This window comes from Limulus polyphemus, unplaced genomic scaffold (assembly GCF_000517525.1).
Source record: "Limulus polyphemus unplaced genomic scaffold, Limulus_polyphemus-2.1.2 Scaffold929, whole genome shotgun sequence".
NCBI lineage: Eukaryota > Metazoa > Arthropoda > Merostomata > Xiphosura > Limulidae > Limulus > Limulus polyphemus.
Window position 1 is genome coordinate 40671 of NW_013666539.1, and position 20266 is coordinate 60936.

General features: G+C 34.6%; 1 protein-coding gene across 1 annotated transcript in view; it reads right to left on the reverse strand.

The window, feature by feature from the left end:
* Positions 1 to 2492: 2492 nt before the first annotated feature.
* The window catches only part of LOC111086217 (ATP-dependent RNA helicase DEAH12, chloroplastic-like), a 26007-nt gene continuing 8233 nt past the window's right edge, over positions 2493 to 20266 (reverse strand). The window contains 6 exon segments of the mRNA XM_022388167.1: positions 2493 to 3191; positions 7795 to 7873; positions 8753 to 8970; positions 10470 to 10679; positions 12799 to 15947; positions 15950 to 18498. Coding sequence (XP_022243875.1) covers positions 3003 to 3191; positions 7795 to 7873; positions 8753 to 8970; positions 10470 to 10679; positions 12799 to 15947; positions 15950 to 18461 — 6357 coding nt within the window. The 5' untranslated portion in view covers positions 18462 to 18498 and the 3' untranslated portion in view covers positions 2493 to 3002.

Below are 20266 nucleotides of genomic sequence, written 5' to 3' on the forward strand. Positions count from 1 at the left end.
CAGATTGCAAGTCTAGTGCCCTAACCACATGGCCATGCTGGGCCCAAAAATTCAATGTAACAGTGTGGCATTCTCAGGTGCACTGAAATGCCTTTAGAGTAATTAAGTAGGTTACGCAGAGGAACAGGAGGTCCGCCAGAAAATGTATTACAAAGAACATATGAATTATCCAGTCTCGACTCTGTTCGAAGTAAATAACCTTTCTCAAGTTATTAATTTTTTCTCATTAAAATTGACGTATTAACTTTAGGAAGCTTTCCTTTTTATGATCTTTTATGGCGTTTTAATGTGAACAGTTCCTGGTATTTTGTTGTTTTTGTGCTTAAACTGAACAGTTACTATTAGTTTTTTCGTCTTCAATTAAACATTATTATTGATAGCTTTTCCACACTGGTGTTAATTGTATTGCTGGTAGTTCTATTTATTTTTTAACTGAACGGTATGACTGTTGTTTCTTAAGCTGAATTTGCATTAACCTTTGACCTTCTAGTTTTCATCTCTTTTTTTTTTAAATTGTTACTCCATGTCATTGTAACTTGTTCCTTTCTTCCTCTTTCCAGGTTTAATATTCTTCACTTTCAGTTCAAGTACCTTTCTTTTGAAAGTTTTATCAAATAGTTGCCCCTACTATTCCAGATATATCCTAAAATTATTTAGTTTAATATATCCATTTCTTTCCACTTTATGATACTTTCAACAAGGATTTATCCTCCATCAACACTACCACCTTCCATGTTCTCGTTTAAACTACCTTGCTTCCCACCAAATTTATTATTATTCGACTGTTTTCAGTCTCAGTTAAGATTCCTCTAGTGTGCCCAACTAATACTTAACGTTAACTTTAGTGTCTAGCTATGGACTTATCCGTCAATACTCATCCCAAACCACCGAGTCACGTTGTTTCAAGCTATTAGACCTGCAACTTTATACTTAACACCCAGATTCAAGCATCACAAACTTAACAGCATCAAGCTATAGTCTCATCCTTCAGTATTCATCCCAAGCCATTGGGTCACGATGTTTCAAGTTACTTTACATTATTAGTAAGCGGCAACTTAGAAAAAAAAAAAGAACAAAACCTTTTCTAGAGTGCATGTGAAAATCGGTCTAAAAGCGTCTACCTCTGTTACAGTTTTGGAGTGAAGTAAGCTTTTAAATTAAAAAAAAATTCCACGCATATTATCCTTTGAGTTACAAATATCATATAACAATTCTTTTATAAAAACAACGAATGAAAACTAAAGAAAACAAACAAGCTTTTTCATAAATCAGTCTTTGCACATTTTCTTTATTTAGTTAATTCTAACTTCTTGTAAAACGTTAATTCACTATTTTCTAAAAGTTACAATTTTGGAAGGACATAGGTTCTCCAAAATAAAATAAAAATCCAAGAGATTTCAGATCCACAGATATTTAAATTCGTTGACAACTAAGAGTGAGTAGTTGCAAAATTTTTCATGGTAGAATAAGTATAATGTTTCGATCACTTTCAAGTACAAACAAAACAAATTAAATTGGAATATTATTATAATACTAAATACAAAATAAGCAAGGCACGTGTGTAGAATTAAATGCGAAAGAACGTGCTATCTTTAAAAAATTCGTGAAAAATTATATGCTAAGATAATAATTGTTTGTTTGTTTTTTAATTTCGCGCAAAGCTACACGAGGGCTATCTGCACTAGCCGTCCCTAATTTAGCAGTGTAAGACTAAAGAACGAAACGATAATAATCACACTTTGGGGTCGGGGGTACGTTATGAGTGAGGCCAAATCCCATTATTCGGCTTGACACGAGTAGTCCAAGAGTTGGTGGTGGATGGTGCCGACTAGTTACAAAATTAGGGACGTCTAGCGCAAATAGCCCTCTTGTAGCTTTGCGCGAAATCCAACGAACAAACTTTGCCCTAAGCACTTTTTTTTTACGAAACTCAAGCAATGATAGTTTTTCGATTGTTTCAAAGCCACTGATTATCGTTTTCAGAAAGAAAAATATGAGAGGAAGTCAACGGGTATCTTAAAAGTTATTTTGAGCTTTTTTGTTAATTTTAATTTTCTTCCTCAGGATTTTTTGAATCTATAATGATTTCAGTTACTCCTAAATCCTTATTATTACCCTGTCGCATTACTTTACATTGCATAAAACAGTTAAAGATTAATTGGAGCTTATAATGCTATAGTTATGACAAGGTAAACATTGCTGTTATAAAAGTGTCAGTCATTCCACTCATGCACACCAGGCGTCTAACCATTGGTGATTCCACTAATGTTCATAAATGAACATTTGGATTTGGTTTAGTTTGTTTGGAATTGCGCGCAAAACTACACAAGGGTTATCGGCGCTAGCCAACCCTAATTTAGCAGTGTAAGACTAGAGGGAAGGCAGCTAGTCATCACCACCCACCGCCAACTATTGGGCTACTCTTTTACCAACGAATAGTGGGATTGACCGTCATATTATAACACCCCCACGGCTGAAAGGGGCGAGCATGTTTGGTGGGACAGGGATTCGAACCCGCAAATTGTGAGTTGAGCGCCCTAACCACCTGGCCATCCCGGGCCCGATACATACATAAATCAATCAATAGAATATTCTTTCTTTTATTAATGATATTTTATTCATTACTATAGCTAAACACGTTACATCAGAATGGTCATTCGTGGCTAGATTTTTTTTCACTAACTAAAGGTTTGTTTGTAATTAAGCACAAAGCTACACACAATGGGCTATCTGTGCTCTGCCCACCACGGGTATCGAAACCCGGTTTCTAGCGTTGTTAGTCCGCAGACATACCGCTGTGCCCCTTGGGGGGGGGGATTACCGATTGGAATTGGTGAAGTGGTTATTTACTTACGATACATACATAAATCAATAAATGGAATATTTGTGTTTCAAACCAGTTTCTCGGAAAACTTCTAACTGAAGTTATTTTATACTAATTAAGAAGGATGATGATAATTTGTTGTGTTTTATTTAAAGATTTAACGACCCTGACTCTCTAATTAATTTCGTAGGCAATATGGTTGGTGCTTATTAAAATCAGTTACGTTACGAAACTTCTCTAGGCACACCCAGCAAAAGTGAGTTTGACATTTACTACAAAACATGTGGTTACACCCCTCGTTCTTTTCGATGGGAGCCTTACACGATGGACACAGTTTTCTGTTCGAAGCGTCTTTCGCCATCCAAACCTAGAAACAGGAAAGACCAGGAAAACAACAAACTTTAGTAAAATACAAAAATATATATACTATTCTTTCTCCAAAGAATCTCCGCGAATTTGGTGAAAAAAAATAATTCAAATCATATTTAATTGCCAATTATTTTAAGAGTAATTAATGACTTCAAATATTTAATTAATTCATTTGAACATATGTTGAATAATACTTTTCTCAAATAATAATAATAATACCCAAAGAACAAATTACTCATTTTCTAAACTAAAACTATTTTTTTTTCCTTTCCTGAAAAACTTAGAATAATTAAAAGAGATAAATAAATAGAAATGAAATGAAAATACAATTGGCAAAAGACAACTAACTGTTAATGATTTAATATTAAAAATGTAACAACCAGTAGCACGTAGAAAACGCCAAAAACTTTATATTAATATACAGTTCTATACTGGTAAGAAGCGTAAAACAAATGTATGAGTTAAACTTCGTATAAAGGGTAGTTTAATCAATATAGTATACGGTAAATTAAAAACAACAAGTCTCAAGTTTTAGTTGTTTAATCAGTACAGTCTACGGTAAGTAGAAAACAACAAGTCTCAAGTTTTAGTAGTTTAACCTAATGCTTCCCAAACCACTGACAGATTTGGAAAAATAAATCAAAATTTAATATTTACTAGCAACAGTGATGCCTGTTTTCAAATCAATTATAACCATAGTAGCTAACAACTATTTCTTACAACTTACTGTATATTTTCCTACGTCACTCAGACAGTTATCCTGTAAATTCATTTTCCCATCAACATAACAAAAGAAAAAACCCTTAACACTAATTACATTACAGGTATGGCAATAAATATGTACACTACCAACATTATATATGAGAGAAAGCGTCTGAGTACTCGCTGCAAGTTAGAACTCCTGTCTCCAGATCATAAAATAAGTCCTGTTGCTTGATGTCTTTATGACAGACTTCCAGGAAATTAAAATACGCTAAACTGGATAACATCTGGCACATGTATGGTTTAACAAATGACATCATTAACGTTTATTAGGACTCATCGTAATGTCTGATTACACTACACACCATCTAAAAACAAATTTCTTTTTTTTGCTTATATTTTTACTATTTCTGGTGGAAAAAGTACTTTAGTCTGACAAAGTATGATGCTTGCATCATATCATAGTATATCACATAAAAAGAGTTATCTCTAATAATTTAGATGTACATCTAAGACACTTCTTGTAGTCTGTCATGTTGCTGACACTGTAGTCATCTTTCTCGTAATGGTGTAAGACACTTATTGGGACAACATCAGGTCCTTGACCAGGAGTGGTGTAAACTGTAGTCAGTTTTGGCTAGTGCAGATGTTCAGGTCTTAGTGTGTGGTTTGCAATACTAATAGAAAAATCAACAACTGGCCAACAACATAGCCAGAGAGACCAAGAGTTTTATTTTCAATTAGAAGAGTCATGGCTCAAAATGCTAGTTCAAAAAACTCTATTAAGTCAGAAAAACTCAATCAATTTGACGGCTAAGACTGTAACTGAGTTATAGCAGCCCTCTGTCCAAAAACGTCTTTCAAGAGTAGAGTGCAGATGGTCAAGCTCAGTGTTTACAGGCTTATGCATGCTCATGCTTAAATTTGCCTATAGAACACAATCCCTACTACATTGTTGTCAATTCTTGGGTGTCGAGATTGACTTAGGTCCAGGGTTGCACTCTGCAATGACACCATTATTGTCACAATGGTCCACAGTTATCCTGGTTCTCTGCCATATTCCCTCCACTACCATTTCATTGTTATAAAAAGAGAGCTTGGGACTGAGAGAAAAGAAATGGGGAGTGAGACTACAAAGCTCACTATCACCAACGTTTCGTTTCCCTTTGCTACTTACTTCAGCCACAAGTTAAGCATGTAACATAATAGCTACACCTTACATGAAGGTGTTACTTCTCACCTCCAACATTCCTTTCCTGCATAATCAATATTTTCATGCACTGTAACTGGCCTTATGCTGGAACACGTTAAGATAACATTCAGAGAATTGCACATGGAGCCATACAAAGTTATGTTTGCATGTGACAGTTTCCTTGAGAAAACTGAAGCCAGTTCTGGAGAGCCACCATTACTTAGATAAGGGTGAGTAATCATCATGAAATGTCAGACTGCTTTACTGTTTTACAATGGAAGATCACTTGATACCTCATAAAGCAAGGGTTGCCAAGCCCTTTCCATCATTGGTTTCACGACAACAACTGTCCTAGCTGTGATGATTAAGTGGTAATTGTACACTGTAGTGCATACATCACATTTCACACTACCATCTGATGGCTCAGAAAGCAAGGAAGTCCTAGTCCTTTCAATCAGTAATATTTCAATTTCATGACCACCCTAGCTATGTTGATTGACTGGTCATTACAAAATGCCATCCACACGTTTTGTCACACTATCACCCACTAGCTCAAAGAGCAAGAGTCACAACACCCTTTTAGTCATTGGTTTCTCAACCAAATGACCATCGTGGATAGCTTATTATCTTAACCAAGCAATCAGGAAGCCTGTATTGGCATCTTGGTCGACCACTGTATCTTTGAAGTTGCCCCTCCTTACTAATCACTTGATCAAGTCAAGCTGATGGCCATGCAGATTCAGCATCAGGCATAGCATTGCCTGTCCCTGAGTGTACTCATTCTAGACAGTGATCTGCTTGAAATATTCCATGGCATGGCCCAGTCTTCACTAACTCCTCTTTCACATATTGGGAGAGATTTTTGCCTCACCTCTACCTTAGATTAAGTTAGTTTCAATATGGGTTTTTCTCTGGTGGACTCAGGGTTCAAACTAGGCTGGAGAGTCCCTTATGACAGGGAAGCCATTGGATAGATGGATTCCAGAAGCCCTGTGATCTGTCAAGCATTTACTCTAACCCCTGCAGCTGCCCAGTGATGAGACGCTGGATTCACATTGTCTACCTGCCCTGCAAACTCCTTGGTTATTTCAAGACTCATGACTACCTCAGCAGCTTGCTTTCCTTGTCAGGTGGAGTCTCTGCTGCCCCACAGATGCCAATGGTACCACATCCCTGATTCCCAACTTGGTAATGGACTGCCTCACTTCACAGAGAGGTTACCTGCAGCTCACCCTATCATCAGTAATGCCCACGTTCTCACTTGCTGGCAAACACTGCTTATGTCTTTCTCTTTCCCTTGAGTGACATGCCACTCCACCCATCCTCAGCCAGTTGGGCTCCTATACTTCCTAGTCTCAGTTTCAAAAAGAGAATTTCATCAAATCTTCTGGGTGCTCTAGATGGTCTTCATTCCCCTTACCGAACTCATGGCAGCAGGGTGGTGGCTTTGAATAACCTTCACAGCATCTGTAAACGTATGTGATCCAGGAGAGGACTTGCCCTAAATCTAACCATCCTTCCTACATATTATTCTACCATATCCCCAGACTCATCTCACTCCAGATCATACACTAGTTTGCCTGTAGAGAAAGCCATCTTCACATATACTCAAACTTGTGAACTTTACTGTAGCTTTCACAAGTCCAGCCATATACCCTCTCAGAGAGAGTACAGGCCTCCACAATGATATTTACGGCACCAAACTTTCACCTTCCCTACTACTGTATGGTATTTTCAGCTTGCAGCTTTCGATCAGAGTAGTCAGTTACAGTCCTCTAACTGGAGGTTCGAAAAATACTACGTTATGAAGAGTATCTCTGTTTATCTGTTTGATCTCTAACTGACTTCATCAGGAAAAAGTGTCAAAACAAGGAAGGTGCACAATAATAATCTTTAATGACTGTACAAAAAAATCTGTCACAATTACTAATACAAGAAAACACTATACAGAAACCATGTTTCCTTCCGAGTATAGAAGGAATGCAAAATGTCACTGCATACTGTTGACTGTACATGAATGCAGGGTTGCTACATACGATGCATATTTTTAAAAAAAACATTTATTTTTTTCAGCTCCTTTCTACATATAGTTCTATTCATTATCTCTTATGTTTACAATGACTGTAGTTGCTTTGAGTAATTCACAAAAGTTATAACCAGAATTATGATTCTGTTGTCTGTATTTTTTTCTTTCCTCGCTTCTCTTTTTAATTAGAATTTTAGAAAAACGTTTAGTATTTCATTTCATTTTAATTGTCTTTGTCAGTGAATTTTTGGATACAAATATACAACAACTGAATGATATTGTCTTTGTATTATACAAGTAAAAGGGCAATAATAAAAGTTACATTGATGCTTTTATATTTATAGCATCTTCATACACACTAGATCTCTAATGTCAACTGCCCCTTCCTCAATGGCTCAGCAAGAAGCTTGGAGGTTTATAACACTAAAATACAGGGTTTGATAGCTGCAACAGGCACAACAAAAATAACCCATTGTCTAACTTTGTGCTTAGAGACAATCAAAACACTTCTTTACTATGTAAACTGCTAACAAATGTCAAAATTCTGCCAGGTCATATCTGTTTGTGAAGAATGGACTACAATACATGATTCATTTAAAGTTAATTGTCCAAGACAGAACCTTGTTTAAAGAAGTTTACCTAGTATTCTGAAGTAATAATAATAATTCTATCAATACCTACCACTAGAGAGTAATCTTCATCTTCTGCACAAGTTTTATTTAACTCACATGTAATACCACTGTGGTAGTGTGTGTGACAACTGAAAAACAAAAACACTTTTTAATTTATAAGATGACATTAGTAAATTCTACAACAGTCCTGTGATATTTGATCACAACATGTAAGTATGATTCTAGATTCTCATGTGAATATGTCAAAGAACCCTGTGCTAGAGACGTAACAAAATATCAATGCAATTATAATATTCAGTGGATAATTTACACATCAAATGTATTAATTCTATTGGAAGTCCCTTTACAAAACCTGCTGTGCTTGTAGCAACATTTTTTGAGAATTTCCCACAGTTATTTTAAATCCTATTTTATATTATGTTTTTCATAAAATAATTTGTACATGAAGAAACCATCAGAACACAAGAACATTATTATAGACTATTACATCTGCCAGACTGACCATGCAGCAATTAGGCTTAGCTCTAAATCTTTTACACTACCGTGTTGATGCCAAAACTTACAAGTACACTATCAAGCTGTATGACCTGGTGGTTAGGGTGCTCAAATCACAATCTCCAAATCACGGATTCAAATCTCCATCACCACACATGCTTGCCCTTTCAGCTGTGTGGGGCGTTATAATATGACAATCAATCCCACCACTCATTGCTAAAAGAGTAGCCCAAAAATTGGTGGTGAGTGGTGTTGACTAGCTGCCTTCCCCTAGACTACAACTGCTGAATTAAGGAAGGCAGGCACAAATTGCTCTTGAGTAGCTTTGCACAAAATTCAAAACAATCCAAACCACAAATAATGAGTAGGTATTACTTTCTAAAGTGATTGTACTAATTACTCAGAAGTATAATTAAGCTTTTCTTTTCATCTTATATTAGCTAAATTATGAACAATGTTACCTTAAAGACACATTAAGATCAAAATTAACATATAATCATAAAATTACTCACTGTGAACATATATCATTTTCACAAAATCCGCAGATAAATGAACCACCAGGGGGTGTAATATGGTAAACCATTGGACAATCTAAAGATGGGCAATAACGATATTCCTTGTTCATTTCAACAAACTTTTTTAAGGATTCTTCAATAAGATCTTTTCTCAGCTTTTCATTGCCCTCAAGAATTTTTTTAAGGTCTTCCATTACAAAATATTGTCCACAGCCCTAAAAGGAAATACAGATTGCTCTAAACTGTTGACACCTTTATCATTAAAATATTTTTTCATTTATATTATCTGAATTTCCTACTAAGAATTAAATTTCTCACATTCAAAACTGGTAAGGAATGTAAGTGCAACACCAAATTTAACAACAAAAACAATATTAACTTATCTAATACTTTTAAGTAAGTCATAGCTAAACAAAACACTCTAAAAATAAAACTTTATTGTGAAGCACCTACTATGGTAGTTATTTGCATCTACACTGACTTTAGGGTTGATTTCTTTCACTTGCAATTACATTCATAAATAATAAATTTGTATTATAGGCTTTTGGTTTCTTTCGATTGGAATATATACAGACAACTATATTCAGAACCAAACATAACATTGTAAATAAATGAAAATTATTAATTATTTTATTGAAATAATATTTTCTATTAACTTCTCATACTTACATATACATCTTATTTCAAAACATTGTGATTTCTAAGAAAGGCATAAAGATGCTTGACTTCCACTGGCATGATGTCAGGCCAGTGCTATCGATTAAGCAAAAAATTAACTTAAAATTAATTGCATGCCCAAGTTTCTTCTAAAATGAAAAAGCACATGGCTTTGAATGAAGTGTGTGCAAGATAAAATAGAATAATCACTAAACACATGAAAATACTTAGCATCATGCAATAGGAATGAAAGAGCTAAGCCTTGTACAATTTTGTGCTTTTTGAGGTAGTTAGAGCTAACTGGTATTGAATTCTGCTCACAATGACAATAGGGCACTATTTATCTAACTAGGCTAACAATTATTAAAATTTAATGTAGGATGTGTTTTTTTCCTCTCTTCTGCCTCTAACATGTTATCTCTGCTATCTCTTGTGGCCAAACGATGGACAAGAGAACAATAATGGTTTTCACAGCCAAGATTTAAAGTACAGTAAATGTAATAGAACTTCTGTATTTGCTATTATGTTTGTGTTTAAACACATCATTACAAGTGATGTTATGATAATGAATAAGAAGCACTGAGTGCATCCACCAGTAGAAATGAATATTAACACTGCTGTTTGTAAGCTTACATAATTTAGACCTACTTCTTGACAACTTTTGTTGATCTTTAACTTATGCTCTTGATTTATCCTCTGCTACTGATAGAGTTTGGTAGAAAACAAACCAAAGCACTGCTGGTGATAACCTTTGATATCCTTTGTTGATCTTTGTTAGTGCTATTTGTAACAATTTTCTTTTATTTTATGCTGTTTTTTTTTTATCCCCTGCTACCAGTAGAGTTTGGCAGAAACAATAAAAAGCGCTTCTGGCAATGCAAGAGTTAATGACCTCTTCAAAAAAGTCAGTTTTGTTACTTCCACCTATATGTACTACATAATTTTCATGATACTTCACTTTGACTTACATGTGTTCATAAGTATTTAAACTTATACATATTTAACTTTTCTATATTGTAAAGACAGCTCGATGTCTCTTATGAATTTCTGTACTTACCTCTGCTGAACAAAGTAAAGGAATTTGTTTTGCTTCTATTTGTAACAGAAGACATTCTTTACAATGAAGATGGCCACAATATTCCAAGCGATAACCAGCTGTTGGGTCTACTGTGATGAAGCACACAGGACATTCTTCATCATCCACATCTGGATGGTTTTCCTGAGCCACAAGTAACCTTTCCTTCACATGTTCAAATTCTGATGCTGCCTGTTAAAATATTAACCATTAACTCTGTGTTTTATCAGATCAAAACATGCTACATGTATAAAAAAACAATCAAGTTATAAGAAAGGGGTCAGCAATATTCATGTTGCTGCTTGTTTCAGTTTTAATATTAAAAAGGAGAACATGTTTTTCTTGTTTAACTTGTTAACTTTTACATCTTTACAGTTTTTCTCTTTACTATGACTTGTTGCTTTTGTACATGTAAAATGTTTCAACTAGGTATCAATACTTTCTGTTTTCATAAGTGATATCACCTATTTCTTTTACATTACAGGTGTTAGAGAGATGTAAAGTTTGCATTTCATGAAACTAACAGAAATTTATATACAGGATGGTACAGAATTATCTTTCGTATTTTAAAATTTAATAATAACATAACAGAAGAAATATAACCACCCATTTTTCAATATTTTGTAGCCCAACTTAAAAGAGCTTTTATTGTCATGTTTGTTTTCACTTAGGGGAGTAGTGTTACCCCATATGATAGCAACTGCACAAGAAAAGGCTCAATGCATCATTTGGCATTAAATCAACCAATAATCTTGTCACACATGAGACCACACCACACATTCATCTTTGGGCTATCATACACGATTTCAATGGTGTCATGGGGGTTTTCTGAGCCCCAAATGCTGACATTATGACAATTCACTTTATCTGAGGTATGAAATGTAGCCTCATCGCTAAACAGTACATTAACTAAAAAAGTATTGTCTTGATCTATGTGGTCAATGAGGTTCACTGCAAATGTCTTGCACTTTGGTCCGTATTGTGGTTGCAGTGCCTGTACCAACTGAAGTTTGTAGGCATACAGATGAAGTTCTCTCCATACAAGATGGTCAGATCATTTTAAATTACATATATATTGTTTATTCTCTAAAACAAATTATCTTTATTTTTATCTTGATTACAACTTAAACATGCTATATTAATCCATTTAAACATTCTGACTTTGATACTAGAAATAAGAAAGAAGACAAACAAAAAAATATACTTTTAAACATTATAAATTATTCCTCTTAATGTATAACAGATATAAATACATTTTAATATGATATGTTATTTTAGAACTAGTTAAATATAAGTTTCCATCTAACTGGGTCACATTTCAATCCCAGCTGTCAAGTGCAGCTATCAACATGGATGCAAAGTCTTACACCACCACACCATTGCCTCATTTTAGATTTCCCATGTGCCCGTTGACCCTTAAATCATCAGTTTGAACCAAGTGACTGTTGACAACAATTTCACACTAAAATTATCAAACACATATTTATATAAATACTACATTTGTCAGTTCCCATTTTAGGTCAATATCTACAAGTGGAAGTTTTGTTCATGTAGATCCTCCTTTGTTTACCATGTTTTTCTCTTTGCCAATGAGGAGGAAAAGAAGAACATACCCAAACAGAGGGCAATCTATGCATAGCCATCCATAATTTCACGGAAAGGCCACAGCACTCACTGGCTAACTCTTGGACTGCTATACTAATTCAATAATGACTGAATAATGGATTTTGACTATCACTCTTATAATGCACTTAAAATCAAAAATTAAAAACATAATTTTTCAGCAATGGGCATTATAAACCCTCATATTTAAGTTCATGAACACTAATCACCAAGCCATACCTAACAATGAACACGTACAGCCATAAGCAACACCCACTGCCACAAGGGCATTGTCTGGGTCTTTGAACTGAATAAAGGGACTGACTGTAACTTTTATAGCACGAAAATAGTGAATTATGTTCAGTATCTACACATCACAAATCTTGAATCCTACAATCTGTAGTCCAATACTTTTACGAAACTAGTAAATTTCTAGCTACCACAAAACCCTCATCTAACAAGACCATTGATGAAGATGAGATCTAATGTGTTTTATATACTTGCAGGAATTATCTTCATAAATATGTTATTTTATTGATCTTTCTACTTGTATTGACATGTTTAAAACTCATTTCATTATACATTATAAACTTAATATCACTGTATATAAGACAGAATAGTATGTTTTAACTTGTATCAAAGTTAGAAAAATTTTAATTTCTAAATTATAGCACTATTGCTAAGAATAAATATAAAAATAATTTCTCACTTTTTCTATGGCATATGAAGCTCCAGTTACCACAAGTAGATGTTTCTGGAGGTCAATCTCTGCAGATTCAAGACCACATTTATCTATAAAATCAGTGAGTCTGTATCCATAAGTTTTCACCAGTTCCTTTAGTAAACCTTTCGGTCCTTTCTGGTCCCTTAATGTAAACACACTGATTTCACAGCCTTCCATCATGTTCAACCATTTATTTAATTCACATTTAGCTAAGGTGCATGCTCCTACAGATCCAAAAATGGAAATAATTTTTGATTTGTGATCCAAGTGGATATACGTGTTTGTGTCTTTTTCTATAGTTTCCATAACTTTTTGTGAATGTGTAGCAAACAGTTTCTCCAAAAGTGGTCTTCCTTTACAATGTATCTGATCACCTTGAAGGATTTCCAAAAAGAACTTTTGAGCTCTCTTCAGGTCATGCAAGTTATCTGTTCTGATCACTACCTTTACTTTGATTTCCATTATCTTTGTTATTTCAATGCTGAAATTGTCATTACAAGCACCAATCCTCTTGAAATCAGTTATAGATTCTTCAAAAACTGCCTTTACAGCATTATATGACTTTAAACAACAAAACATTATACAATTAAATTTTATTTTAAGAGACAATGGAGCATTTTGTGATCCAATCTTAGCTCCATTCAGACAATGTGCAGCATGTTCCCCATCTTTGGGAAGAGTGAAAAACACTCTGGCTTTCCACATCACGTCACTTTCCCTCGGTTTTTGCAACTTGACAACCAAATTATGCCCACTGCAGAATTTCGAAATCAATGAAGTCAACTCTCTTTCCAAATTATCACACTCAGTTGAACTAGACACAAAAGGGTTTTCCCGAATCACAGCAACATTGATATCTAATCCATAAAGAACTCCTTCCAGAGATTTCTGTACTGTTTGTTGCGTAGCAAAAGATGAAATATTTCGAAGGTACAACGTGTTAGCTTTTTTTCTGTCTCTCCTGACTGTCACACCAGCAAAGTTCCTGAAATGAGAAAACAGATCAGCAACACAGAGGAACTCGTCTGGAGATTTGAAGTTTACAAAACCATAACCCTTACAAGGCCTCCTACACCAAGTTACCTCCATCACTGCTCGATGTCTGGTTTCACACATGTTAGGGATAAATGGTCTGACATTTCTTATATCTGTATTATTGTTCAGGGACTGAAGAGATCTTTGAGCACTGACGGGATCGAAAAATGTCACATGAATTTTATTCTTATCTCTGAATTCTCTGTGTGATTTCACTTTTCCAAACGATTTTAGTGTATCAAGAATCTTAACACTGTTAGTGTTTTGATTAATGTTAAGAATAATGGTTCTAAAGTCACCAGGCATTAAAATGTTTTTCACTTCTGAACCACTGCCTAGTATTATCGTGGGTCCTACACCCTTGGGGTAGTTTAGTAGTTCTGCAAAATTAACTTCTTTGTCCTCTTCTAGCATCTTTTGTTTAGGTTCTTTAATGAAATTGTAGAATACTTCCTCTATAACAGAAGTAAACTGTTGAGCTATGTACACATACACAGCTCCTTTATTCACATTCCAATCTATGTGCATTACTTCAGTATTTGTAATGCTTTTAATTTCATTTTTAAACATATTCATCTTGCTTAACTGATTTCCAAGAATTTCTCTTAGTAGAAGAGTTTTTCCTATGGGTCCAAGTTTTACTGGTTGGACAGTAAGCTGTTTAAATGAATCCAGATCAAAGTTGAGATTTTTTCTTTGAAACAGTTTAGAAACCATCTCTTCAGAAACAGTGGAGATGCACAGAGCATATTCTAAATATGTCTTGAGACGAGTACCATAGACAAAAAACTTTGGCATATCACAGTCTAGACAACGAATGTATGCAGATGGGTGAACATGAATCTGATCTCCTGATGTTGTAAAATATCCCAATTTTGGGTGGCCTGAAAATATACAAAGGTTATCTGAAAAACTTTCAAGAATGAGATTTTGTAATCTTTCTTTATGGTTGTCGTCACTGCAGAAGCTTCTTTGCACAGAAATTCCCAGTTCTTTCTTAACAGTATTAACACAGTCTTCTACTACTTCATGAGCAATCTTCAATGCCTTATTGTTGATGCAATTGGTAACACACCAACTAGGCCTGAATTTTTTTGGAACAGCAAACCATTCTTTATAAACACTAAGGTAAGTAAAAAGATCCCCTTCAGTTTGACAAAACTGAATCTTTTTCAGGTCAGCTTCATTTTTGTTATCTTCTATGCGAAAGAAAATAGTATGAGAAACAGTTGCAGTAGATGCAACTACAATTGCATCTAGACCAAATCCACCAAAGATTCCTTGAATAACCAACCTAGACAAACGAGGTTCTAATGAAAGTTTAGCCATCTTTCTTCCAAGACATGTTAGTTCATTAGCTTTCACTGCATCCAAATGTTCTAGAAGGTCATATGCTTTTCTGAGAACTTCTGTTGAGGGAGATTCAACAAAATCAAACATTAAGGGATTGCCAGGAATAACTTCCATGATTTTCAACAAAGCCTGAGAAACATTTGTTCTCAAGATTTCTGGTACAGTACAATGCTTCATGTTCTCAAAGTTGTTTTTGCTAAACATTCGAAAACATTTTCCAGGTTGGGTTCTACCTGCACGGCCTTTCCGTTGTTCTGCCGCACTTTTTGATTCAAAACAGACAACAAGAGCATTAGAATTCTTCTGAGGAGAATACTGCAGCTCTTTCACCATTCCTGAATCGATTACATAGACGACTCCATTGATAGTAACTGATGTTTCAGCACTGTTGGTGGCAAAAATTATCTTTCGTTTCCCTGCTGGAGCTGGTTTAAATACTTTTTCTTGTTCTTGAATATCTTGCTTTCCATGAACTAGTAAACAAATAAAGCTACCTGGACTTTTTTGTTTCATTTTTTCTTGAAACAAATCTACGGCTTTTTCTGTTTCAGCAGGTGAAGTTAAAAAAGTGAGAATGTCACCTGGTGGTTGTTTTTGGTGTACCTGAATGGCCATGTCTATGGAATCAGATAGATAATCCCAACCTTCCTTAACATCACAGTCCTTCCAGACAACTTCTACAGGAAACGTCCGACCAGGTATGTTTAATAATGCTTTTTCTTCAATACCAAAGAATGTCATAAAATGGCTGGATCAATGGTAGCAGAGGTAATGATAATTTTTAGGTCTGGTCTGTGTGAAAGACAGTGCTTAATTACACCCAGCAAAACGTCAGTAAAAATACTGCGTTCATGAGCCTCATCAATTATAATGCATCCACAATCTGAAAAAGTTTGATCTTTGACTGCAACATTTAAAAGTGTGTGGTCTGTCATGAATGTGATTTTCGTATGCTTATCCTTTTTGATACTCATTCCCACTTGGTATCCCACAATATTCCCTAGAGGGAAACCTAGCTGTCCACTCACATGCTTTGCTAGAGATATAGCTGCAATTTTTCTTGGTTGTGTACAAATAATCTGTTTGTCTGCAATCAAACCAGATCGCCATAAATACTGAACAACCTGAGTGCTTTTTCCAGACCCTGTTTCTGCCAAAAGTATACTAACCTGTTCTTTTTTTATCATCCTTAGTAATTCACTTTTTTTACCATATATTGGCAAGCCTTCAGTGACACAATTAATTTCTCTTCCAAAATCTCTTTTAACATTTTTTATGGTAATTTCAACATTAGCTTTCGAAGCTACTTCAAAAGAGGAAATTTCCTCTATCTTTGCTTTAATATAACTAGAAAACTCCTCCTTTTGTTCTACTAACTGGTTCACTTTTACTTCAAGTGCACAAAGTTCTTCAGTCAGTTTCATATTATTTTTGATGTTCTTTGATTGTTTTCTATTACATAAATAAACCTCTCTGTCTTTATATTCTTTTCTGGCTTCTTGCAGCTTTTCCTCGATATTTTGCAGGATCTCGTTTCCTTTACTTTGAATAAACTGAGAACATTCATCAAACTGCAATTTAAGACCTTTGTTTGGATAATAGGACATTTCATCTTTTTTCTTTATGGTATCTTTAACTTCCAGGTTTATTGTTTCTTTTCCAGATGTATTCAAGAGTGATACTGCTTTTTCTGCTTCTTCCATGCTTGCAAATCTACAAAAAAGAATAACTCCTCTATTTGAGGTGAGTTCTTTTAGTTCCAACGATATAATTTCATGCTTAAAAATGTGATTTAAACGAAGAATCCAAAAATTCTTATCAGTGATGCATTCTGTAGATTCAAGAACCACAGTGGTTTCAGTAGTTCTGGGCTTAATTTTAGTTTTGTTTGTTTTAAATTGGTTTTGTTTATCTCTCTTACACATTGCTCCTTTGTTTTCTGTTCCTACTTTACTAGTTTGCTTTACCATAGTTGCAAATACATTTGGTTTTGATACCAATGTTGCTTTTATTTCATTATCAAGTAACTTATATCCATTTAAATATTTCACTAGTCTGTTTGCAGATGTTGTGTTGCTGAAGTATACATAACCCTCAGACACCGATACATTCTTTAAGATTCCATCAGAACTCTCCAATAACTCATCAAGCTTTTTCTTCACACATTCATTTGGTTCATTGCTGGGCAGATTTTCAAGGTGCACAATAACTTTATTTTCAGCTGTACCTTCTCTATCTGGAAGATCCTTCACAAATTCATCATATAAAACACATTTATTTGGAATACCTAAAACAAACTCTTCAATTATTCTATTGTGTATCAAAATAACATTTAGACCCAGATCATATCTAAGATTGCACAAATCAGATGCAAAAACTGAATTCCCAGTGAAAACCACCAGTCGTGATGCCTCTTGTTTCTTACATTCACTACAAAATTTACCAAAGTTTCTCAGGCTATATTTGAAGGGGTTTTTGCTTGCTATATGATAAACTGTCACCTTAGCATCATGCAATTCTTGTAATAAACGACCCTTTTCATTAACCTCATTGAAATCAATTGCAATTTTTATTTCAAATTCTGTTCGCCCTTCATAAAGGGTCTCTCGTACCTTGTTCATAATATCTACAAATGATTTTGAAGTAGGAACTGGACAGGCTTTCATATCCCAGAATACACTAATGAACCCCTGAACACGTATTTCACTGCCCTGAGTGTTGCCATGGTTCTCACCATGTACTGTGTCTAGACTTGACTCACTATCAGAAATTTCAGAATGTTCTACTTTTGAGTTGTAGACAGATAGTTCACAAACATTTTCTTGTATCTGAAGGTCACTTATTTCAGAATCTGAATTTGAATCAGTCACATCATTACTGGCAGCTAAAGTTTCATTAGCTGATTTCAAGGAAAATAGCAATTCCTCTTTAAACCTTGTATGAGTTGGTTGTTTCCTCCCATGTTTACCTTGGCTGTTTGTTGTTAATTCACTAGAGTTCAATACCTTTTGATGAAAAACACTTCTTGGATGTTTATATCCACTATGATGAAGCTGAGAACCCACACCACATGACCTTCTTTCACTTTCATGCTGATTGTGAGAGACAATATTTTGCTGAATTCTGTGAAACTCTTGAGAGGTTTTAGAAACTACAATATTAGAGGAGACATATTTCTCAAGCCTTTCAGAAGAAAACTTGTGATGTTCATTGTTGCTTGATCTTACATAAGGGTTTTGTTTGGTGGAATTTTTTTCCATATTAAAACAATCAGTTATCTTCACAGTAAATAATAGGCTGAAATCAGATTTAAAGACACAAAGAAATTTACTCCCTTAAATTGTATTATGCAGTAAAATAAGCTTACATACTGAAAGAGTGGAATAACTAACAATTATTAATTAAAAGATTTCTATAGCAAGGCAAAACTGACAACACAAACAAAATCCTGCTATGAAGAATGCAGTATTATCATTTAAGTTTCAAATAAAGAGCTTTTAAATCAATCAAATAATTTACCCAAAAATATCTTTTATATCACAGTTTTATTACAGTGTTGTTAGAAATAACTAAAAAATCTTCCATGCATATCATCCAAAATAATTAATATCAACTATCATTGATTGTTTCTGCTCTGTCCAATCATATAGAATGTTACTGTTACTCTACTTTATAAAGTAATACAAATAATTATGGAAAGACAAGCAATACACATACAGGAATCATAATCAATGAGTTATGGCAATTACATGGTGATTTTATTAATTGCAGAAAACCTTACCACAAAAAATACAGATAAAAACCAAATAACCTGAACAATCCCCTCCTATTCTGTATGTAAAACATTTGCCTTACACAAACCATAAACCTTATTTTCATCCTGCCATACAGATTAGCAATGTACAATTGTGGAATTTTGTTCCAAATGTCTTATATTACTCCCCACAAATCAACCTAGTTTTTGACCACCTTTTCACCTTCTGAATTTTTACATATGCCCATACAGTCGCAACAAAATTCATATCAAGACTTTGTATGGTGGGCAAAGTCATGGTTTTGAGCATTCCATTGGCCTCTTAACCCTCAAGATATTTCATCACATTTACTGTATGCTTGGGATCACCATTTTGCTGGAAGATGAATCCTTGTCCACTTAATCATGCTACTAGAAATATAGCAGAATGGATCATGATAGCCTGTACTTGTCAGCAGTCAAGGCGCCATCAATTCTATGTAGATTGCCAAAATTGTTAGCTGAAATGCAGATGCAAACTTGTACTGATCTCCCACTATGCTTCACTACAGATGTTTTATATTGACTACCACACTGTTCTTTTTGTTATTAAATAAACAGTCATTAATTTTTTCTGAACAATTCAAACTTAGGTTCTTCTGTAAAGAGCACACATCTCCAACTGTGCTTATTCCACTGTTTGTGGCCCATTTCCACTTTTTGGTTTGGTTACCTTTTCTAAGCATTGGTTCTTGAGCAGCTATTTGTCCATTGAGACAACTTCATGCTACTGTGTCTCTTCCTATCATCTATCTCACAAAGATCATAACCTGAAATAATTACAATAACTTTTGGAGAATTTTGTTTTTCTACCTTAGAGCATATCTATTATTAACAGTGCCAATTTTTCTGTACACTCTTCACAATCTTTCAAACAGCATCTTCTGAAACATGGAGTCCTGCAACAATGTTTTGCAAGGTGTATCCTTGACTAACCCAAACTTTGATTCATACACGCTTGTCATGTGGTACTTCAATTCTGGGAGCCATGATTACGTTACACTACTGCTGCTGGAAATAGTATGATTGTCTCTGCTTTAATAGGTTTTATACTGGTGAGACACTTTCTGACTAGTTGGAATCTCAGTGTAAATTATCAACACCTAACTGTACTCGGTTGGATGACAAACAATCTCAGTGTATATTATCAACACCTAACTGTACTCGGTTGGATGACAAACAATCTCAGTGTATATTATCAACACCTAACTGTACTCGGTTGGATGAAAAACAATCTCAGTGTAAATTATCAACACCTAACTGTACTCGGTT